This window comes from Meriones unguiculatus, chromosome 6, assembly GCF_030254825.1.
Source record: "Meriones unguiculatus strain TT.TT164.6M chromosome 6, Bangor_MerUng_6.1, whole genome shotgun sequence".
Taxonomy (NCBI): Eukaryota; Metazoa; Chordata; class Mammalia; order Rodentia; family Muridae; genus Meriones; species Meriones unguiculatus.
The window spans coordinates 51,229,773-51,252,714 of NC_083354.1; the positions used below are offsets into that span (position 1 = coordinate 51,229,773).

The following is a 22,942-nucleotide window of genomic DNA, read 5'->3' on the forward strand; positions in this document are numbered from 1 at the left end:
CCATTCTTAGTGTTTGCCTTTGGAAAATGGGCCCCCACCAAACCAGGAAAGGGAGACGCTAGTGATCTGCCTTCCTGCAAGAAAGCATTGAGTGCTAACAGTGTGATGTTGTCACTACATGTTCCCTGCAGATCAACTCCCTTATTTGAACGCTGGTGGTATATGAGAGACCTTGGGCAAAGGAGATAACTGTGGCTCTTAGTTACGATATAAACTGTTACTGGATTACGTAGCTTGGTTAGGAATATTGTCTGAGTAAGATCCAAGAGAAAAGCAAATAGAAAGCATGCTAGATGGTTGAAAATCATACAATTCATATAAATCCAGATATATTGTATTTTGAGGCTGAGTTTCATGTAAGCAGAACAGCTATTGATTAGGAACTCACTATGTGCTGGATACCTTGGTAAACTTCAGTATGTTATCTCTCTTAAATCTCACACCACCCTGTGAGATCACTGCTACTGACCCAGAAACAATCAGTTTGATTAACATGGCAGCTGGTAAATAAATCTTGAGTGTGAATGCTGTCCCAGTCTCTTTGAAGCTGATGCCCTGCTTGTAACCATTACAGTGCTTACGTAAAGTTGCATCTCTAGTAGAGCCCAGGGATGATGTAAACGGGTAAGAAGAATGTATGATTAGTCAAAAATGGGGAACTTGGTATAGAATTACCTATTGTGTGCTAGCTGATGGTGGGCAGCAGGTTGAGAGCATAGGCCAATTTTCTCTGGTTTTGGTACTAGGTAGATAATGAGATACATTCATTCATTTGTGTGTTCGTTACTCATGATATATCACCTGTATAGTCACTAGTGACGCAAAGATAGGTTTATACCTTGTGACTTTAAAATAGATAGAATAAGTTTCTGTGTAGTCATCCTAGGGTTTCATAGGTGTATGGGAAGTCTTATTTACATGGAAAACCAGTTTTGCCATGATTAATTAACATGCTGATAAGAATGACTATACCACGACCTGGTGATACAGCTAGGCAACTGTCAGTGGGCAGGCATTGAAGGCTACATAGCAAAGACCACAGTATGATTGTAACTAGGAGAAGCTGTAATGAAGGTGTTTGCAAAGGTCCTCTTATGATAAACTTTTGTTGAAAAACTTTCCCTTCCACAAATGGAAATAGTTGTTTCAGAAGTTTGGGCCTATAGAGTGGAAAATCTTTATTTTTTCTGTATTACTTTTAAATGTTTGTCTAAGTGTGGTTATGTTGTAAATTATCCTGGAGAGGAAATAGCCAGATACTATTTCAGTCTTTGGCATTTTTCTTTTAAATAATTTGTTTATTTTTATTCTTTTGAGGTGCTGGGATCAAACCCAGCTCTACATGCTAGGCAAACCACTCCACCACTGAACTACATCCCCAGCTAGAGGTACTATTTCAGCATTTTATTTTGTGAATAGATTCCTTATGGAATATAATAGATTTGAACTTGAGTTAATGTGTGGGATCCTTTGATTATTGAATAGTGACTACTTTGTCAAGTTGTAATGTTCATCATTAGAACACAAGCTACATAAAGGCAGTCCCTGGACTATTATAACGTGAGGCTTGTATTTTCTCAGTGAATTGTGTGTGTCTAGACCTTAGTAAAGACTGTGAGGTGTGCAGCTGTGCATCTGTAGAATGAATTTTATGTTGTATGGTTCCTGAGACAGTTCACATCTCTGAACAGCAAGCAGGGGTGGAAGAATGTTTGTGGCTATTTGAATGGTGATGTATAATGGTTCTGTTTATTTGTTAAACTAAAGTGTAATTTAGGTTCTGTGCTGTTTTGAGCTAATGGGTGAATTTAAAGTTTGAATTTCTTAGTAATACTTTTTATAGATATCTTGAAGTTTTCTAATACACCATAACATTTCTGACATCATAATGTTTATACATTTTTGTTGTTTGGGCATAAGGAAAAGTTGAGCCAAGAGAGAGAACCAACATTTCTTGAAACTATAGAATAGGTTAGAGCTGTGTGTGTGTGTGTGTGTGTGTGTGTGTGTGTGTGGAGTATATTTGTATGTGTGCAGGTGCACAAATCCATGCTTGCTCATGGGGAAGCCACAGGGCAATGTCTGTATCTTCCTTTCCTTACAACCCCTCTGTTTCCTACACCGTCATGAAAATCAGCCTTTCTTTGGCTAACGTGCGATCTTACATTCACAGTGCTCAGCTAGGTGAGTGTTAGAGCTTAAGTCAGTGGCCATTGCTATCTATAACAGCATTTAATAGACTAATCAGTGCAGTCCATGCCCACAAGGTCCCTCCACTGTGGCAGGTCCCTTCCTCATATTCTTCAGCTACTCACTGTTTGGCTGCTCACTTTCTCCTGCTTATCTAGACTTCCTGGACGCAGTCATTTGTCTCTGTAGATCTGGGAGGCTGCCTCTTCTGATTTCAGTTTGGCTCTAGCTCCTTACTGCTAGTGGCCAAATCTGTTGTTTGGAACTGCATCACCACACTTCACAGAACTTCCGAGGACCTTTCTCACAAGCTCATTTGGAGTTAAATTGTACTTGGCTGGCTGCATACCATAAGTGACTGGGTTGACATTAAGATAATGACCACTTTGCCATCTACCCCTTTGGCCCCAAAGCTACCCACTTTAAATTGCTTACCACAATCACTAATACCATCAGGAATCTTTGAGGTTTACTTTTTGTATAGTTTGCTTGACCTGTTTCAAACATAGTTCAAAGTCCAAACTCAAGTTTTTTCTGGTCCCTGAAGATTGTTTCATCCTGAGTCTTGCTGAGGAAGAATGATCGAATCTGAGTGTTTTGCTTTGCTTTGTTTCTTTAATGATATATCTGATCCTTCTAGCTCTGTATAAGCTCTCAGGAACAGGTAACTTACGTCCTGGCCATACTGCATTTTCTTAATGAAGGACTGAGAGGTTTTCTTGTAACTAAAGGACAGCTTTAGGTTGTTGACATTGGTATATGTGCAGTGAACCATCTTGGCATTACTTGGGTTCTGTACTTTCACCATCTCTTTCGCATGCCTGAAGGCCTTTATCCTGATGACAAAGGTCTTCCATCCTGTTCTACTAGATCCATGTCCATTCCTGGAAGAATTGCAGGAATACGAATGCAGCAGCATACAGATATTAACTATAGTCCAGTGGCCTAAACTTCATCCCTTTCAGATGCAGATATTTAATTCTGTAGATGCATTTACAGTCTCAGTCCCTAGAAGAAAGAGAATGACTGCCTCCACTAGAAAGACAGCCGATACCTCTTTTGGTGGCACGTGGTATGTGTAACAGGGCCGTATCTCTTTTATGGGATCTCCAGCAAGAACCATGGGTTAGGACAATTTTCAGCTCTACTTAGCATTACTCTTACGTCCTCAAAGGACCCAAGATGCCATTCTGGGTGCTATGTCTTGGTCCCTTTCAAAGCTTTGGAGCATGGTACCAGGCTCACTAAGAGGTACCATAGAGAATATGGTTTATTGCTCTTGTCTTTCCAACCCCAAATATATAAAGCAGTGCGGCACTCCATTAGACTATCATGAGTCAGTAGACTTTGGCAGTAATTACCTCTATGTCCCTTCTGTTGACCTGGAAATTTGTTGTCTGGATATCTAAACCTGTCCTTAAAGCCTTATAACCACATTTTTATCCTCATTTTGGTCATGGTTCTCACCATGATGTCCCCCTTTACTCTTATATAAATGGCTACACTGCTCAGGCTGTATTACCTTGGTTAGAGCATGTTCACATGACTTCTCTGGATGCCCTTTTGGACTGGAATTATATGTATATGTTCATATTCTGATTTTGTATCATTTTTTACCCTCTTATGGACATACAATCTTGAAGAAGAATAAAATTCTCAAGTTTTAAGCTTCCTAGAACCCTGGCAGGGTTCCTGAAATCTGTTTTCATTCTCCCTGAGCTTGGATATTCTCTAGAAAGATCATTAGTGATTATTCCACAATTAATATCGAAACCCATTCTTAAGAATGGTTATCTTTCCTTTATTCACGTTTCTTTCATTCTACCCACCGCTTTAAGCCCATGACCCTGTCATTCCTTTAGAAGTAGTCACTGTAAAGATGCAAGAAAGAAATGGGGAGGTGGGTCTGGGGTCACGATAGAAGGTATTTGGGCTTTATGTATCCAACTTGATATATTCAGCGTAACAAGAGTAAAGAAAAATGGGATAGAATTGGGAGGTTCCAATAAGAATTGGGACTTTGGCACAGTCTTGTGGTCCCTAACACTCAGGAGCCTAGGGTGACAGGATCACTTGGGTTTTAGTTAGAGAGCAGCTAGGGCAACACAGACAGACCCTATCTCAAAATGAAAGAAAAGTGAGCTGTTAAGTCAGCGTCTTCCCATCAAAAGAGCAAAGCCCCTATAAGTAGTGGTGAGTGCAGAGGAAGGTGGGAAGCACTGAAATGGGAGATAGGCACCGCGAGGAACATGGGGGTCTCCTGCAGGTGAGTACAGGTCTTGGGAGGACCAGTGGTCAAAATCTGACAGGTAAGATTGTGTCTGCTGAGAAGGGGGCAGGTATCCATCCACGTTGAGAAAAAAGACAATAGGAGAGTTTATAAAAAAAAGAATAACTAGCTGGGCGTGGTGATGGGCACCTTTAATCCCAGCACTCAGGAGGCAGAGGCAGGCAAAGGTGGATCTCTGTTGAGTTCCAGGCCAGCCTGGTCTACAAAGTGAGCCCAGGACAGCCAGGGCTACACAGAGAAACTCTGTTTCAAAAAAACCAAACCAAACCAGAGTAGCTAGCCTGAGAAAGAAGGCACATGAGAGGCTAGAGGTGATAATGGGGCAAAGAATGGATGCCCATAAAGGTAAGAATGTGATTGGGGTTGGTCTGCCATAAGGGGCGTACATACTCTTGTACTACATTGTACGTATTCTAGGGCTGTTTGGACACTGTGAAACACTGTATGAAAACGTCTTTCCTAACCTATAGGTAAAGGGTGGTTCTTTGTTCTTTCTTTCTCTCCCTCTCTCTTTCTTCCTCTATCTCCCATTCTTTCTTCTTTCCTTTCTCTTTCTCCCTCCCTGTGTATGTATGTGTGTTACATGTATGTATGTGTTACATGTGTGTGCATGTGTGTTATGTGTACATGTTTGTTAGATGTATGTGTGCATGTGTGTAAGTAAGAGCACAGCTTGCAGAAGCTGCTCTCTCTGCTTCCACCATGTGGGTCCAGGTGCTTTATCTCAAGTCCTCAGACTCAGTGACAAGTACTGTCAGCCACTGAGCCTTTTCACTGTCCGCCCCCCCCCCCCCGCCTTGTTTTGCCTGGGTGTCTCTCTCTGTACCACCTGTGTGTAGGGCTTGTGGAGGCCAGAAGAGGGCATTGAATTCCCTAGACTGGAGATAAAGATGGTTGTGAGCTGCCCTGTGTGTGCTGGGAATCGAACCCGGGTCCTCTGGAAGAACAGTGCTTTTAACCACTGGTCCATCTCTCCAGCCATAGGTTCTCTGCTTTTGATAGTAGAGATCTCTTTACTGTTCACTGGTAATTTGAAACGACTTCTGAACATCTGGAGATTTCTCACCTCCTGTTCTGAAGTCAGGCTTCTGAATCTTTTCATTTTGCTCTAGGTTGTTGGGCTTAAGCTTCAGCCTTTGAGTGCACACTGGACTCACCTTTGTAAAAGATACAGGTTCCTGTCTATGCAAGAATCTGATGCAGTTGGTGTGTCCTAGACGTAAGGACAATCAACAGCTCCCTCAGGGGATTGGTCTGTGCTGGGTGTTCCAGGTGAGCGCAGCACCTCCTCCCGATGGTGGACCATTCATGTTACAACTGTCAGCAGTATCAGGAGTGTTGCTAAGTACGTGGACTCTGCAGTCAGAACTCCTGTGCTATTCAGAATGTTCAGTTTCCTAGCATGTTGGTGGGAATGCTCTTAACAACCCTTTCAGAAGAGATAATGGAAGAGTCAAATAGCCAGAGAATATAAAATGCTCAGTGCAACGATGCCTGCCACACCCATGAACTCAGCAGGTGGCCACTGTGACGTCGAGGTTTTTGTGATTGCTCTAACACTTCCATAGGAAAAGCCCGTTTTTCCACAGGTCCATACGAGTTCAACTTAATTTCCTCTACACACTCTTCACTTGTCAGTGCATGGCCTAATGAAGACGGATTTCAGGTTATTTTACTTTGAGCCATCAGAAGCAAAGCTAAATGAATGATTGTTCTGGTTTTCATGTACCAGGGCCTGGTGCTGCGGTGAAGGACAGCAAGGGTTACTTGTAAATGTTTTACACAGCTTAACTCTGCTTGGTAAAGTGGAGCCGCAGGGTGGCTGCGTACGAGCCTACAGCTTTCATTCACTCGATGAGGGCAGTGTGGACTGTGATTCGCTGCCGTTCTCACAGGAAATGCCCCATACTTACTTACACCCCCTCAGCCCACATTGGTTACGCACACCTCTGTAGTACTTAGGCCATTCAAATACCCTTAAAAAGAAAGAAGCATAACTGCGCCCGTCGTCCACGCCGGCACGTCCTTAGTGGGTGCTTGCTCCATGTTTCTGCTGAGTGGCCTGCCCCACTGCAAGGTGGCTAAGAACGTTAGGCCCTAAGGAACAGTAACTTTTACTTGCGTTTACAAGCAGTGAAGTCTGTTACCTTCATGTTGTCATTTATGCAGCATTAACCTTTTTCTCCAGATCATTGAGACTGAAAATATGATGGACCGAATTGTGACTGGCTTGTCTGAGTCTAGTGTCAAGGTGCGGTTAGCTGCTGTCAGGTATGAGCTTTACGTGGTCTGAATAAAAATCCCTTGCTGTGTGTTTAGCCTGTTTCCTTTCCGGTCCTCCACTAAGCACAGGATACAGATGTTCCTGGAGTGTATGCTCAGGTGAATTCATGCAGTGTGTCATGTCACCTAACAGAAAGTAGCCTCCGATAGTCATGCTTGAAGTGTACTTTCGTACTAGTGAAAAGCCAAGCAGTTGATTTGAAATGTGAGGTTTGGCTTCTTGGGAAGCTAATTTTGATCATTCTTTATAGATGTTTGCACAGTTTATCCAGATCTGTACAGCAGCTTCGAACCAGTTTCCAGGATCATGCGGTGTGGAAACCTTTAATGAAGGTGAGAAAGTTACAGCAGTTGGCACGGAGCCTGTGTGAGCCGAGCACCCGGGCCTAGGAGTACATCTGCTTCTTGGGTAGAACATTTTGCTGTTTATCCTGAGTCACTCAGCCACACTCAGGTCAGCGGTTCTCAGTTCAGCAGTTCAGGGGTGAGAGGGAAGTCCCAGCCCAGGGTTTATTTATTTTATTTTTTTAGCTTGAGCTTTTGGTCTTTTGTGTATTCATTATTACTCTTTAAACTCACATCTTGTTTAAATTTAAAGAGTTTTCCTCATAGCCTTTGAGTTATAAGAAGGGAAAGAATCAGCTATTTATAGATATAAAATGAGATTTGGGCTATTAACTCTGCTTTTGGGGTTTCCCATGCCAGCAGGGAAGAATTGAAGACAAGTGAATATGAATTGAAACTTATAAAGGGTACAGCTAAATTCAGCTTCACATTGAACCATGGTCAGCTTGGTCTTTGATCTTTTTCTTTTTTAAAAATCTCTTAACTGTATGCATTTCATTTACTCAATAGAATTTTAAAATTATTTTGATTTTCTTGTTGTTGTTTGTTTTTGAATACTTACTAAGCACTAAACAAAGCTTCCAGGCCTCCAGGCCTTGCAAAAAGTCTTTTATTATGGCAATCTTACCCTTGCTTCAACTTTAGGCTAGAGTAAGGACATCAGTGTGACAGAAAAAAGAGAAATGTCAAGCAGGAAAACGTGAATTAGACTTCAGGGGTAAAAAGAACAGAAGGATTTCTTTCTATGAGCAGAAATGCTATGTACGAAAGTGTAGGAACTAGAAGGATGGAGTAATGAGATCCATCATAGGATCCATCATAGAAGGATGGAGTAATGAGACAGATGGCTGGACAGAAAACCAGGTGGAAGGTAGGAAATGCATGTCTGAATTGTTAGTACCTGAAGGCAGAGGCAAGAAGATCATGAGTTGAAGGCCAGCTTGGACTATAGAGTGAAACCTTGTTTTTGTGGAGTGTTGTTGTTGTTGGGTTTTTTTGAAGGTGGAATTGGACCAGTGCTGTAGTCCTGGGGAATTAGCATGCTGAGTGGTTCTTACGGGAAAGCTGATCTCATGCAGAGTATATGATTTATTCTTTGAGGTCTTGAAATAAGGTGATAGTCATTGTTTAGGGAACAGTAAGAACCCTAGAGCTGCTTCACTAGAAGACATGACAGTTCTGGGTATGTGATTTGTGGTTAGGTTATAGAAGGATCATGATACAACTTTGTGAGGCTTATCAGGACAAAACGTTTCTTCAGTTTCTCCTTTGCTGTGAGCCTTCCTTCTCAACCTGTAACCTTGCACTTGTCCCATGTCCATTCATTGTCACTATTCTCTGAATTTCTTTTGCTTTATTTCACCTATTGGGCGCATGGCACCTCTTGAACATGACTCATTTCCTACTGTATTTTTGTTTCCTGGAACTTATTAGAAAGTAACCAACTTCAGAAAGGTTATTTGCCTACTCCAAGTACAACCTTAATGCCTTTCTACACTGGTAGGATACACCTCAGGGGTAGGCCAGTTCAGTCAACAAAAGTCTGTTTTCCATTCACAGTCTCTTACCTAAAACCAGTGGAGCCAAATTTGACATTCCTAGACTTCGGAAGGCTCTTCTCAGTTACTGTTTTCTTTTACAGTTCCTATTTTTCCTTTTCAGGTTTTGGTTTGCTTTTTTTTTTTTTTTTTAAATTGATAGCTTGATCTTGATTTATGTATTATTCACCCAATACTTTTTAACTGTTTTCTGTTTCCCAATCTAACATCTTTTCTGTCTGGACCTTCTGGTTGCTCAGCTCAGAATCTCTGTATCATGCACATCAAGGACAGAGCAGGGTGATTCCTGTCTACTTCTCCTAGGGCAGATGTTCGGTGAACAGTCTACAGGAGTTTTGTACTCATGGCTGTATGTGGGTTCGACTCTCAAACCATGACTAAGTTACACGAATAAGCTGTAATATTAGATGCAGATATTCATACTCATTTTGATTTTGCATAGTTGAAAAGCTGATATATATCTAATATCTAATAATTTTCTCATTTGCTTTTTCATATTTTAATCTGTTCACTAACAAAGCACAAGAGACTAGCTGTTTAATTTTAATAAAGACTTTTGTTTGTGTTTTAAATTTTTCTGTTTGGGTAAAATTGACTTGTATGTATGTATATATATTTTTCTTGTTCTGGGATCAAACCCAGGTAGACAAGCACTTGACCAACTAAGCTACACCCCAGTCTTATTTTACTATAATCGCATCAACTTGACAGTAGAGGTCAGCTTCTGAGTTGCAGTATTCTTTCCTATACATACTGTCCAGTGTGAGAAGTCAAGTTGGAAGATAATTATTTAGGGTTTTACTTGACCTCACCTTTAGCATTTCGAAGTTAATGACATCGCCCTTTTTATTCTATAGGTTTTACAAAATGCACCCGATGAAATCCTAGTAGTAGCATCTTCCATGTTATGTAACCTTCTTCTTGAATTTTCTCCAAGTAAAGAGGTTAGTATTGATTTTTCTCTTATCTGGCTAAAGTTTAGTCAATTGCTATATATATATTTTTTTTAATTTATTTTGGTTTTTTGAGACAGCATTTCTCTGTGTAGTCCCACCTGTCCTAGAGCTCACTAGACCAGGCTGGCCTTGAACTCACAGAGATCAGTCTGCCTCTTGCTCCAGAGTGCTGGGATTAAAGGTGTGCACCACCACTGCTTGGCTTTTCTTCTTAAAATAATAATTGGTGTTGAAATTTGTGGATTGAGTTAAAGAACTTCTGAGTTGTTTCATTTGAGTAGAGAAGGAAATAAGTCACTTATTTCTCAGTGTTGGGACAACTTCCCATTACTTTGTTCATTCTATCTGTAATGTTTAACTTACTTAACAGATGTTACAAAGCCCAGATCCACCGCAGTAACACTCACCTGTAGTCTCAGCTACTTGGGAGGCTGAGGCCAAAGGGTTTCAAGAGCCCAAGAATTTAAGGTCAGCTTGTTTATAAACAAAAAAACTAAAATATACCACAATATATAACTAATATATACTGAAACTGCAAGAAAAGAAATAATTAAAAAATATAAATAGACCATTTTCAAGCAGTATTTACTAAAAAATAAATTGACTTGTCTTTGAAAACCTGGATTGTAAGTCATTTCAAAGGAATAGCTCCTTACATCAGAAAATAATATTCAGTAGTAATTGTTTGAGGAAGAATGAATGTAAGGTGTTTTTCCCCCCTATTTTTCTCTTGACAGTTTCCCACGAACATTAGGAATGTTTGTGGTTCTTCCTGCTGCGACCGCCTCTCACCTCCTCCCTGTCCTGTCTTTCCAGCAAATCCCTCTCCTGTCTTCATGTACTTCTTATGTGTGACCCGCAAGGTTTAGTTAAGAGTTGCTTCCATGGCCATGGATGGAAGTTATTTACTAGAGCATGGACTGCTTGACTGTGGCTGCACCACTGAAGAACTTGACTCCCTTCCGCCCAGCGACCACTAACTGACAGTAGCCCCCCAGAGAGGGCCGAGCTTCTTGGTCCCTCCATGACTGTGGTGCAGTGTTGGTCAGCAGCCCAGTCTAGGCAGGGCACACGGAGTTAGCCACAGCTGCAGTGAGTTTGGTCACGCGTGTGTTATGTCCAGAAGGTCCCTTTCGATACACATTTTCCTGTCGTCTGGTTCTCATGTTCTTTCTGCCACCTCCTATTTATGCCATTTTCCCTGTGTTTTAGAGGGGTCTTTTACTACAACTTATACATTTTTTTTGAGCTCGTGGCTTTTGTTTTTAATAAAGAACAATAACTGAATGTGGGCAAACACCTTCTATAGTTTTACTGTTTCATTTTCTGGTCTAGGCTCTAGAGCATGCTTACATATGAACAGAAAATGGATTCAGTCTCCAGCAACAGCAAACAAGTGTGTGCATGTGTGTGTCTGTGTGTGTCCTTCCTCCCAATTCTGAGGTCAGATTTGCTGTTTGTTGGACCTGTAGTGGTTTATAAACTTATTTTCTATATTGAAACATCTGCAGCTTTGACTGACTTCAAGACGGCAGCTCCGAGAAAGTGAAAGTCAAAGATGGTTATTGAACATTCTTACACTATAGGGGACAAAGAGCAAGACGGGCTGAGAAAGGCTCCCAGTCCTCTGCCTGCAGTGGAATACTGACAACTGAGTTAAAGTCTGAGCACCTGCAGCCTCCTAGAGCAGCTTAGGTAGCATCCAGTGAGGAAATGTGGTGGATGAACCCAAAGGGTCTGACTAATTTTGTATATTGGGAAACAAACAAACAAACAAACTTTTTTCCTGATCCAGAAGAGAGAGAGATGCTACAAAAATATTGTTGGACCAGTTGGCAGAATTGAAGTATAGAATTTATGTTGGGAAAAGTGTTGTTTTAATTTAGTGCTAACTTTTCTGCATTTAGTAGCTATATTGTGCTTGTCTAAGGATGTTTTGTTCTCAGGAAACATACTGAACTATTGGGGGTTAAGGACATCAAGTCTGTAGTCTTTTCAAATGCAAAATAAAGTTAATAATGCGGATTAATTGCATAGACTAAGAAATAGAATAATGCCACCGTGGCAGTTGTTTGAAATGCCATAATTTGAATACATGTTCTTCAAAGATGTCATCTTGAAAGGCAGTGAATTCATTAAGAGCCTTCTAGACACCAAGTGGCATATGCCTTTCAGTAGTCATTAGTGGAAAGTCTCAATCCTGTAAAGTCTGGAGTTTCGAGAAGTCTCTAGACACCCATTTTGGGTGAGATATTTGAGCTATCGTCAGTAGTTAGGCTTCCTGCCATGGGCACGAGATGTGACATGACCAGGTGTGCTGTGCACACATCATGGACAATTAGTGCTGAGAATAGATCTGAAACCTGGGTTCTCCAGTGTGTTTGGCATGAGGAGAACAAGAGTAAGGAAGTAGACAGTGCAGTTGTAAGAGTCTGTGGGGAGACATGCCTGAGGGTGCAGGGAAGAGAGAGAAATAGACACAGAGGAAGGAAGGGAGGGGCAGGAGGAAAAAGGGGGGGTGGGAGAGGGAGATTGTCTTCCTCAAGGTAACTTAGGGTTCAATCGTTCCTGCTTTGTGAAAGCTGCTTATAATTGAGTAAGATGGGGAAGAGATTATTCAATGATGGTTTGCACATCTGACATGGGTTTTGTTGTAATTTATTTATTATTCTGTCTTGCTCTTCCTTTTTTTTTTTTTTTTTGACCAGCCAATTTTGGAGTCAGGAGCTGTAGAACTGCTTTGTGGATTGACCCAGAGTGAAAATCCTGCTCTACGTGTGAATGGGATTTGGGCTTTAATGGTATGTCACACCCTTCAAATGTCGCAGTTTACAGGAAAAATAGAGGCATTATCAACGTTATAACTGTAGCATGTGTTCTGGAATTTTCTTTTTTAAAAACTAGCTAACATGCCAGGTATGGTGGCACACGCCTGTAAACCCAGCACTCAGGGAGGCAGAGGCAGGTGGTTCTCTGTGAGTTTGAGTCCAGACTGGTCTACAAAGTGAGTACAGGACAGCCAAGGCTACACAGAGAAACCCTGTCTCAAAAAAATCAATCAGTCAATAAAGCTAGCCGACATAGTCCAGTTTCCTCATGACCTATGGCCTGAAAGAGTCTGTGTTTATCTTTCAGGTTTATTTGTAAGAGTTGTTTGGTCATATAGCACACCCTCATCTGAGAACAGATATATGTGCTTCTGAATACACTACTAGTCATAGAGAGCTGCTTATTTTATGCTTGCATGGAGTGATATTCTTTTCCTTCTTAACAGTTAGTAGACCAAGGCATGGAATGATTGTTGTTCTAGCTGACACATAAAATTCCATGTTTATGGTGTACATGTTTTAAAAGAAGATCTGAAGTAGCTGAATTGAGCTAATGTAAGCATCACTCATGTAGTTAGCGTATTTTGTAATATAATTACCTTGCCAAATACTTAGTAATTGAATAGTTTCTAGTAAACATAGTTAAGTTTCTTAAATTGAGATCAGAACCATTTTCTCAAGATCATTAAGGTAAACTTCATTGACTTTTGAAAAGGAGTAAATCTGTATGGAGTTTCAAAAACATACTTAGGGTATTTACAATTTAATTGATGCATATTAGACCAAAACTTGGGGCTTTAGGTTTGTAACTGCTATTTTAAAAACAGAATTTTATCACATTTAGTTAGTAGGGGTGTGTACACACATCCCAGAGGTGAGAGGACAACATTTGGGGGAGGGTCAGTTCTCTCCGTCCACCTTATAAGTTCAGGGACTCCAGCTCAGGCCTGTGTCTTTACCTAACTTAACCCTTTCAGTGGTCCCATGCTGGTTCTTGTAATGTATTTAAAGTAGGACTGGGATGTGTGAAGTTGCTTCCCATCCAACAAGTGAGTGATGGAAATATACTTCAATGCCATCCAAGCCTGAACTCATCTCCCTGCTCCGTAGTGTTATCTGCTGAGTTACTGACATGAACTTGGGGACAGAAATAATAAAATAATAAAACACTAAATCTGATCATGTCTTAGTGATTTTTTTTTTCCTTAGCACAGCTTGTAGCTCTTCTTGGAAAGCTCCCAGGCTTTTTAAAGTTTCTCCTGCCGTCTCTCACCTTGCCTCCTGTTCAGGACTGCTCTGCCAATGTCAGTTTCCTTTACACTGCAGTCTCAGGAACCCTGCAATAGGAGCACTTACTCAGAAGCCTGTGTTGTCTACACATACGAGACCCACTCCCGGATCTTTCACTCATCTAGCCTTAGGGACTTGAGTTGGGGGCTTCCTGAGATGCAGGTTTTTTGGTAAACACCAAGTGAGTCATCTCATTCTGCCGTCTATCTTATTCTAATCAGTCTCCGTATCACCGGTTTCTTGTGACCTATGTTCACAGACATAAAGCTGCGAGAGAGTGCGTTGGCCTGGGTCTCTGGCTAGGAGTGTTCTCTTGACTGCCATTGTCCTATTGAGAACCTTGCTCTGTTATAGGTCTTAGATGCCTAAATAAAATGACTAGACGGCAGTAACTACATATAAACCACCAAGCTATAAAAATTTTTACAGCAAATGTTTGTTTATGAATTGTTACTTGGCATCTGCAATTTTTTTTTTTTTCTTTAGACATAGAGCTTGGAGTAAGCTGGGCTAATCCATTATATGAATTAGGAAGTAAGTAGAAACAAAGTAGCGCCTGGCCACCTGAGCTGCTAATACCCCGGGGATACTCCCCACATACTGAGTTTCCTGTGTGGTAGGGTGAGTCATCGAAACACTAGCAAAGTACGTAAAACTCTTCTCAAAGGTCACAGTGGGTTTGCTTTGTTCAAATGCCCATGTCTGTATTCCGTGTATAGTATGTCTAAGAGTGGTTGCTCATGCTCTCTAAAGATGATGAAAAGAAATCAGAAGCATAGGATGACTAATTCAACTTCTTTGAAGGATCAGGGTTCTATTAAAATAAAATTTAATACAGTGACTGTAGACATGCTTCTTGTAATTTCTTTAATCCTTGCAGAATATGGCATTTCAGGCCGAACAAAAAATAAAAGCAGACATTTTACGAAGCTTGAGTACTGAACAACTATTCCGGTTATTATCAGATTCAGATTTGAACGTGCTGATGAAGACATTGGGACTTCTTAGAAATCTCCTTTCCACTCGGCCTGTAAGTAACATCCCCGGGGTTCCATATTAGTTTGCTCTGCATTGCTCAGCATCTGTGAGTGTGAGCAAAGTGCTGTTCATTCCAGAGAATCAAGCTCACATACCAGTCTGTCACCTACACGTGTACACTGGGAACTGCCACGCTGTCTAACCCGCAGCCTGCCACCACTGCCTGAATGCTGGGTGTGCATCCATCCAGTGCTGGCTGTGTACCTGCCTCAACTTGTCACTATTCGTACCTGGTTTGCTGAACAAAGTGGGTCATCTCATCTGCCCAAATCATTGTCTCTGAGGCCTGTCTGCTTCTCATTTGAAATTTCCTCTCAGTATTATTCCACAGACACTATCCATCCGTACTTACATATCGATGTCATTGTGGAAAGAAGTGGGTGCATGAAAGAGTGTGAGAGGCTCAGCTTTGCTAGTGGGGTCGCTGTGGACGTTCGTCATCAGTGGCTCGCAGGTAGATAGAGAATGCCAGCCCCTTCTCTGCCTTACTTGTCCCTTCAGTCATCCTTACCACATTTCTACCCTAAGATCACATTAATGAGTTACATCACAGTTTCCATGTCTCCTGCTCTTCTTCCTCATTCATTTTGTGCTTCTTGATTCTCAGTGCTTTTAGCTCTCTTTGTAGTATACATACAGCCACACACGCATGCACATGTACACGTACATACACAGAGCGGGGGCCGCTTCAAAATACGCTAAACACCGGTCTTTGGAGTCTGTTTCTGTATGCTCTATTGTCTGTTTGAAGCAGTTGTATATTGTGTAACCTTGCAGAACTTTCTCTGTTGGGTGTGGTGGTACTGACCTTTAATGCCAGTATTTGGGCAGTGCATCAAGAATTCAAGGTCTTGATCAGCTGCATAGGACCCTCTCTCAATAGACTAAAACTAAAATGAAAGAAATGGAGGCCTCCTGTGGTCCCTTTCTTTGTTTCCCAGGTGTAATTGTGGCTTTCCCGTTGTCTTACAGCATATAGATAAGATAATGAGTACTCACGGGAAGCAGATCATGCAGGCTGTCACTCTGATTCTGGAAGGGGAGCACAGCATTGAGGTCAAAGAGCAGGTATGTGTTGTGGAGAGCCTTCTGGGTATAAATACAAAGGTCGAGCTTTCAGGTTTCTGAAATATGTCTTGGAGAGGAGAAGCTCCTTTGCGTGACTCCTTCAGAGGAAGACATGACCAGAGCCTAGTTTTCTCGGTTGTGTCAGATGCCATGTGCACTGTCCCTGCCTCTGCAGGAACAGCCTCCTTTTAGCACCAGTCTGAACGACAGCCTTCCCTCCCACCGTACTCACAACTCAGATTCCCACACCTCCCTGATTAGATAATTCCTTATTCTGAGGACAGTTTTGGTTTCTTTGCTCCTGGGCATCTTTTGTTCTTGGTTGGCATTTCAAATGCTTATTTTCTATAGGACACACCTAGGGAAGGTATAAAAGTATGGCAGCCGCATTTTTAGGGAGTAAGCTGGGAGTCACTTTCTGTGTTTTCTAAAATTTATCGTAGAAGTTGGATACATTTTATTTTATCTCAAAAATAAAGCTCACCTGCCAAGATGTTAACAGAGTCAGTCAGATTTACTGCTAATGTTTGCTTTCCTGACGTAGTTGTTTGCTAAAGAGCTCTGTTCATGTTCTGAATTCATTGAGTTGTACACTCGTGTATCTGTGTGCACCCATGCACATGAATACACACATAAATAATATTATGTATGTTAGTGTGTGAGAGCGTGAGAGACAAAAACTTGTCCAACATCATTATGGAGAATTGACTTGTCCTTTGTGCTCCTGACTTAGAGCCATCCTGGACATCATAGAGCTTAGGACTTGAGAGCTGGACTTGAGTTTAATTACAAGAAAAAGAGTTGACTAAGTAATTTTAAGACAAATGTCCTAGGTGATTTAAAATTAAGAAGTAAACTTTTCATGAGCAGTACCTTAACACTGAAAAGATGTAATCTAAGCATCATTGGAACTAGTTGGAATGAAAGCCATCACTGGGATACAAGACTGGAGATACACTATTCAAAAGAAATTGCTACTTAGAAAATGTACAGATGTATTCTGTCTGTAGAGACAGCTCACCTGGGTAAAATTCCACCAGTCTGACAAAAAGCAAGGCATAAAGGCCAAGCAGGATTTAGATATGGGCAAAACAATCGACAATAGTGTGTTTTCACAAGACACTCAAAGAATTTGGAGATGACCCGGAAGTGGGTGTGGATAGAAGGCTTAAGCTTAGTTGCTGGCTGGAAGTTCAGTCCTCCTCTAAAGCATCTAGTAAGTTATTTTTATGGGGGCATGCAGTAAGCTGAATACATTTGCAGTATATGTAATTGCATATAAGTTTTCACAGGTATATTTACCCATGAAGCAGCCACTGCAATCAAGGTATATATTGCGAGGGATACTGTAGTCAGGGAATATACCTGTTGTTGCCCTGTGGTTGGAAAGAAGACAAGTGTGTTCATTGATTTCACCCTTCATCAATCGGACGCTGGAGTGTGGCAGGCAAAATAAGTGAGACACACAAATTGGAAAGGGTGAAGCAGAACTGTTTCCCAGACACAAAGAATTGTGTAGAAAATAACATCCACTCATTTTAAAAAAAAATCTATAACTAAATAGACAAAATAGAAAAATTAGTTATATTCATAAATAGGCAGTGTGGGAATATTAATAGTACTAAAAAAAAAAAACCCAGCATTTTCAGTAACTTGAAAAAAACTAAGTACTTAGATTTATCTCATAAGGTCTGTGTACTAAAAGTTATAAGACTCTGATAGCAATAAAATTAACTAAGAGCTAAATGAACAAAGATATAAAATGTTTACAATGTCAGCTAAATGGTTTACAGACAACATAATGCCAATCAGGATCCCCGGATAAATATTAATTTAGTTACAAATTACTAAAGTGTCTGGAAAGTAAAAGGAACTAGAACTTGTGTCTAAGAAATACAAGAAGCTTTCAAACAAAAAGAAACAACTGACAACAGATATTCCACAATAAAATATCACTGCAGATTCTGTAGAATGGAAAGCTTTTAGAAAAACAGGATATATTTTCCCTATTTTTTTTTTTGTGGGGTGGGGGTTGGGGAGTGGACATGTTTGTTAGAACAGAGGACATCTTGCAGGATTCAGTTCTCTCCTTCCACCATGCGGGTTCCAGGGTTCTTGGTGGCCAGTACTTTTGCCTACTGAGCCATGTCACCAGCTCAGCATTTTTAAATGGCCATTTTTACAATTGCTAGCAAGAATGCAGTGGAGTGCAAGATGATACACTTTGAAAAATATTACGGTATTTTTGTTACAAGGTTAACTTACACAGTCACCCTCAGTATTCTTGGTGATTGGTCTCCCCTTCTTTGCACATAAATGCCGAAGTCTTGAGCCTTCTGTCCCAGATTTAAAATGAATGGGTATAGTACTTGTATGTATTCTACACGCATGTTCCTTCTACTCTAATCTCTGCATTATTTTTGTTTAATAATGTAAATGCTATATAAATGATCATAATACTGGGTTGTTTAAGAAATAATGATCAGAAAATGTATATACACTCACTACAAAACACTTTCCCCCAGAAATTTTCTGTCTGTGGATGTGGAATCCATAATACAGATGTCCATTTGTTGTTTCCTCACATGTCCCTAGTCCTCTCCTGGGTAAGAGTCCATATATAAAATGAAAACATTTTCACAAAAATCCTGTCAATATTTATAAGAATTACTCACTGTCACCCAAAACTAGAAACAGACCAAATGACACTCAAGTGAAGAATGACTAAACTATGGAAACATGATTAGCAACAGGGGTGGAGGGATAACACAACGGACAAGTTTTGATGCATTCCAGAGCGTGGGCGAATCTTAGGTGCATTATGCCCTGTGAAAGAAGCCAGGTTCAACAACCAGCCAGCATGTTAGGCCGGTCTGTTCATAGAGCAAGTTATAAAAGACAACAATGAAAAGAAAGCAAATCAAAGGCATGCCAGGCTCAAAGAGAAACAATGGTAGAATTACTCCATGAGTAAGGGTTTTAAGAGTCTTCTTACACTGAAGTCATACAAAACATTTAACTTTATGTGTGTGAGTGTTTTGCTGTGCTGTGTTGCGGGGGAGTGTGTGTTTGCTACATGCATGGCTGGTGTTGAAATCAAGCTGCAGATCCTTTAGGGCATTTGAGGTCTTGGCCTGAGTAAGAAAAGTTTCTTCCTTAGCTTAATTACTTAAGTCTTACAAAGGAAAAGGCTTAGACTGGAGAACAGAGTCTGGGCCCCATCCTCAGCTCTCATACTGCCCTGTGATCCCTGTGCTTCAGGGTCATGTTCCTTCTTCCCAGAAGCTTCTGGCCTTGAGAGTACCTAACAAATTTTGTTTTCTTGGTTCCATTTTGCTTCAGTGAAATGTAGTTGTTTATGTAACTGTGTCAAAGTCAGGATGTGTGTCTTATTCCCACCTCACTGGGATGCCCTGCCTAAGATGGGCTTGTGTTACGCTCCATCTGGCATTGTCTTGATTTCCCTGCCGACGTCCTTTTCTCCTTTACCTTAGTCCTGGCTGCAGAAATGAAGCGTCTGGTAAGACTGGTCTCCTACTGAGCAGAAACTCCAGTTGCCAGTGCCTTTCAAGATGTACTGTCCCACCAGCTGGCATAGGCTCCCTCCAGTTTCTTCATCAGGCCAGCTTGGACCAGGCTCCTTTACACTTATCTTTTTCTATCCCTCAAAAAGCATTAACATGTTCTAATTGCAGCAGCCAGGTAGTTTGTAGACAGGTTCAGTCATGAGCTTGGGAGTAAGCTACAGATGGAGGCCTAGGGAAGGGAGGAGAGTTGCAGCTCCTAGGCAGCTTCCAGTGAAGAGGCTGCATCTTCAAAGAAAGCGGAAGTCAGTCATAGAACCTTCTCATAGAAATGAGTTTCTAAATTTATTGTCTTATTAGGAGGAGCTCAGTGGTACCAGGATCTAACCCAGGCTCTTGTGTATACTAGTCAGTAACAGTAATGTGATGCTGTAGCAGCCTTTACGTGTCTTAAAGCCCAGCAAGAAACCACTGAAGTGAGTTCTTGTTTGCATAAGAGACTTTTCTTGGATGTGGTTACTTTGTTTGGTAGTAATGACAGGAGATGAGAATCAGGACATTGATAGAACCCATGAGAAACTGCACCTTCAGATGAGAAATTTCGCATGATCTTCTGGGAACTTTCTTTTTAAATGTTACTGTATTTTATTTATATGAGTATTTTGCCTGAATGTGTGTATATATACTGTTGTGGATCTGGTGCCCACAGAGGTCAGAAGAGGGCATCAGATTCCTTGAGCTGGGGTTATGGGTAGTTGTGAGCCACCGTGTGGGTGCTGGGAACCAGACCTGGGTCCTCTACAAGAGCAGCGTGTTTTCTTAACCACTGGACCATCTCCTTGGCCACCCCCTCTCCCCCCCAGGGAGCTTTCTTGATCAGTGGCTTTTTGTTCTTTTCCAGACACTGTGCATCCTAGCCAACATTGCAGACGGGACAACAGCAAAAGAACTTATTATGACCAATGATGACATCCTGCAGAAAATCAAATATTATATGGTAAGCCTCAGTCTCTCTTACGCAGCGTTAGAAGGGCTGTAGCATTGTAGTTCCACTGCAGAAGAAGAATGCTAACTACTCTGTAGCAAATTCAGAATTTGTGTTTAGGTTTTTTAAAAAAAAACTCTTTTATTTACATTCCTTTTATCTTTTTCTCCCTACTCCACCCCAATCCCTTTCAACACTCCAACACCAGGTAAGAGAGAGAAAGGTTTAGTGGGAGAGGGGACACAGTTCTCTTTCTTAGCTGTTTTCTGCTGGGTTAGGGTTGTCGGGTTCCTTGGAGCCAGTCCAGTCCTCGTTTCAGAAGATCTCCAACTTCTTGGCTCACAACAGCAACCAAGAGCAGCAAGGGAGAAGCAGAGCAGCCTTCTTCTTTCTCCGATCATCTCAGTCTCTGCCAGAGTCCTCAGATTTATACTATCTGCATCTGGCAAAGAGCTCCTCTCAGAGCCAGCATGAGGCTAATAGTCTGCTTCTGTGGACCGTCTAAATCAGTCCCACATCCCACACTTGGGACCAAAACAAAAACATATTTATATCCACAACAAGTTTGTACCCTGAAGTAGGAAAAGCAAAGCAAACCACTAGAAATGTGCTGTGAGCGCTGTTTAGCTCTGCCACCCAGAGGACCAGGGTCCTCTGCCCTCTGCCTCTTACTGAAGATATGATTGAGCTCTTGGTTCTTCTAAGTCCTGTCTGCCTCAGGTCTCTCAGTCCCATGGTGGTAAGTCCTCTAGCCACTTGGTTCCACTTGGTGCAACTTTGATTTTTCCAGTCCTAACTACACATTTGCCTAGATTATCAGCAAGTCCTATGAATCCTTTCTCAAAATCCAGTTTTGAATTTGTTCACATCTTCCTATTGCCCCCACTGGAGTCCATGCCAGCGCATCTCCTGTCTGATCACCTGTCTTGTAACGGTAGCCTCCAGAGCGACACTCCAGTTCTCCCACCCAAAATGAGCCTCTACGACTGTGGGTCAGATCCTGTGCCTTTAAATCCTTCAGAGGCTTCTTCTGAATGCAGAGTGAAACCCACTTGTCTAGCCTACAAGGGCCACACATTCTTTGAACATCCACCTGTCTGATCCCCTCAAGAAGTTTTCTTTTTAAAGCGCATAGCCCCGTGATTTTTATACCTCCAGCTCCCTCCTTTAAGTCTCTATTTAAATGTTTCCTCTTTCAAGGAGATCTTCTGTGTACACTCACCTATGTTAAGTTCCTACCACTCCAGCTACCTTTGTTATTGAATAAGTGACAAATTAATTTCTTAGTAGTAAGTACTATGTTATAAGGTCATTTGCTTGGTTTGCTCATCGTTAGTCTGAGGCCAGGCCCAGGTGACAGGTTTTACTCTCTTTTGGCTTAGTGAACCTAAGCCAGATCTTTAAAACCATTGACAGGCAAAAGGAGAACCACTCACCAAAAGTTCTAGTGGAGGAAGGCTCACCCAGTTCTTTGTCTTGTCTTTGTAGACGTGCAGTCCTGACTGCAGGGATAACTCTACGTTAGTTAGCCTTCCAGCAGTCTTTGAGCAGATCCTGCACTTGGTGTTCCTTTGGGTGTACGTTAATTATTTAAGGCCTTTATTTTTTAATTTCTTTCTTTAATTTTATGTGTATGTGTGTGATTGGTGTCTATGTATGCACCACACGTGTGCCTGGTGCCCTCAGAGTCAGAAGGGGGCATTGGATCCCCTGGAACTGAGGTTCTTGTGAGCTACCATGTGGGGATCAAATCTGAGTCATCTGGAAGAACAGCAAATGCCCTTAACTGCTGAGCCATCTCTCCAGCCGTCGTTTAAGATGCCATTTAAAATGGACAAATGTGGAAGTAATCTAAAGGTTGCCTACTGTTTATTGAGTCATCTTTCATTTAGGAGAAAGCATCCTATAGGGCTAAATAATCAACCTGAAGGTTGCACTTGCAGTACTTAATGGAAAATAAGTAGGAATCATGTGTTAGAATATGAGGTGCCTTAGGCACAGTTGTGGCATTTGATAAGCCTGGTAGCAATTTAATCTAGTGCTTTGGGCTATTCTTACAGAAGTGAGAATAATTTTATTATTCTAAAAGCCAAAAGGATTCTGTCATTCTTATTTTCAGCAAGTAGTATCAGGAGAGTAAACTATAAAGTGTGCTTGAATGTGTTTGTTCATGAACCTCCTGACCATGGCTTCATTTTTTATGCCAGAGGAATTATTGGACTACTTGAGCAAGGTAGTAGCTGAAGAGCTAATAAGTAGTCCACTTCTAGCTCGTCACTGCCAGTGACTGGGAGCGTGGGCTAGTCGAGAGCATCGACAGGTTAGGTGCCCAGCTCATTGAGCTCACTGCTGCCAGTGACTGAGAACAGAAGCTTGGCAATCACCTGCCCAGTTCATCACTGCCAGTGACTGAGAGTGATGGGCTAGTTGACGGTGTAGAGCTGTTAGGTACCTTGGTTTCAGGAAATTGTTAAATTGCAAACTTCTTACCTGTGGCCTCAGAGCTATTTTCTTTGGCCACTGGATGCTTTCTAATTTTTATTGTCTTTTGGCAAGGGCTGTACTCCTTTCTTGGCCACATTTCCA

General features: G+C 41.5%; 1 protein-coding gene across 5 annotated transcripts in view; it reads left to right on the forward strand.

Annotated features, from left to right (window-relative positions):
• Positions 1-22,942, forward strand: part of Armc8 (armadillo repeat containing 8) — an 85,860-nt gene that overhangs the window by 54,541 nt on the left and 8,377 nt on the right. For 3 of the 5 annotated variants that reach the window (XR_009592349.1, XM_060385444.1, XM_021636590.2), the window contains exons 13-19: positions 6,669-6,751; positions 7,015-7,096; positions 9,525-9,611; positions 12,332-12,424; positions 14,622-14,771; positions 15,752-15,847; positions 20,273-20,368. Coding sequence is in view for 4 of the 5 variants with exons in the window: in XM_060385444.1 (XP_060241427.1) it covers positions 6,669-6,751; positions 7,015-7,096; positions 9,525-9,611; positions 12,332-12,424; positions 14,622-14,771; positions 15,752-15,847; positions 20,273-20,368 (687 nt within the window). In the remaining variant the exon portion in view is untranslated. The remainder of the gene's footprint in view (positions 1-6,668; positions 6,752-7,014; positions 7,097-9,524; positions 9,612-12,331; positions 12,425-14,621; positions 14,772-15,751; positions 15,848-20,272; positions 20,369-22,942) is intronic. The other 2 variants (XM_060385445.1, XM_060385446.1) reach the window with 2 other exon arrangements.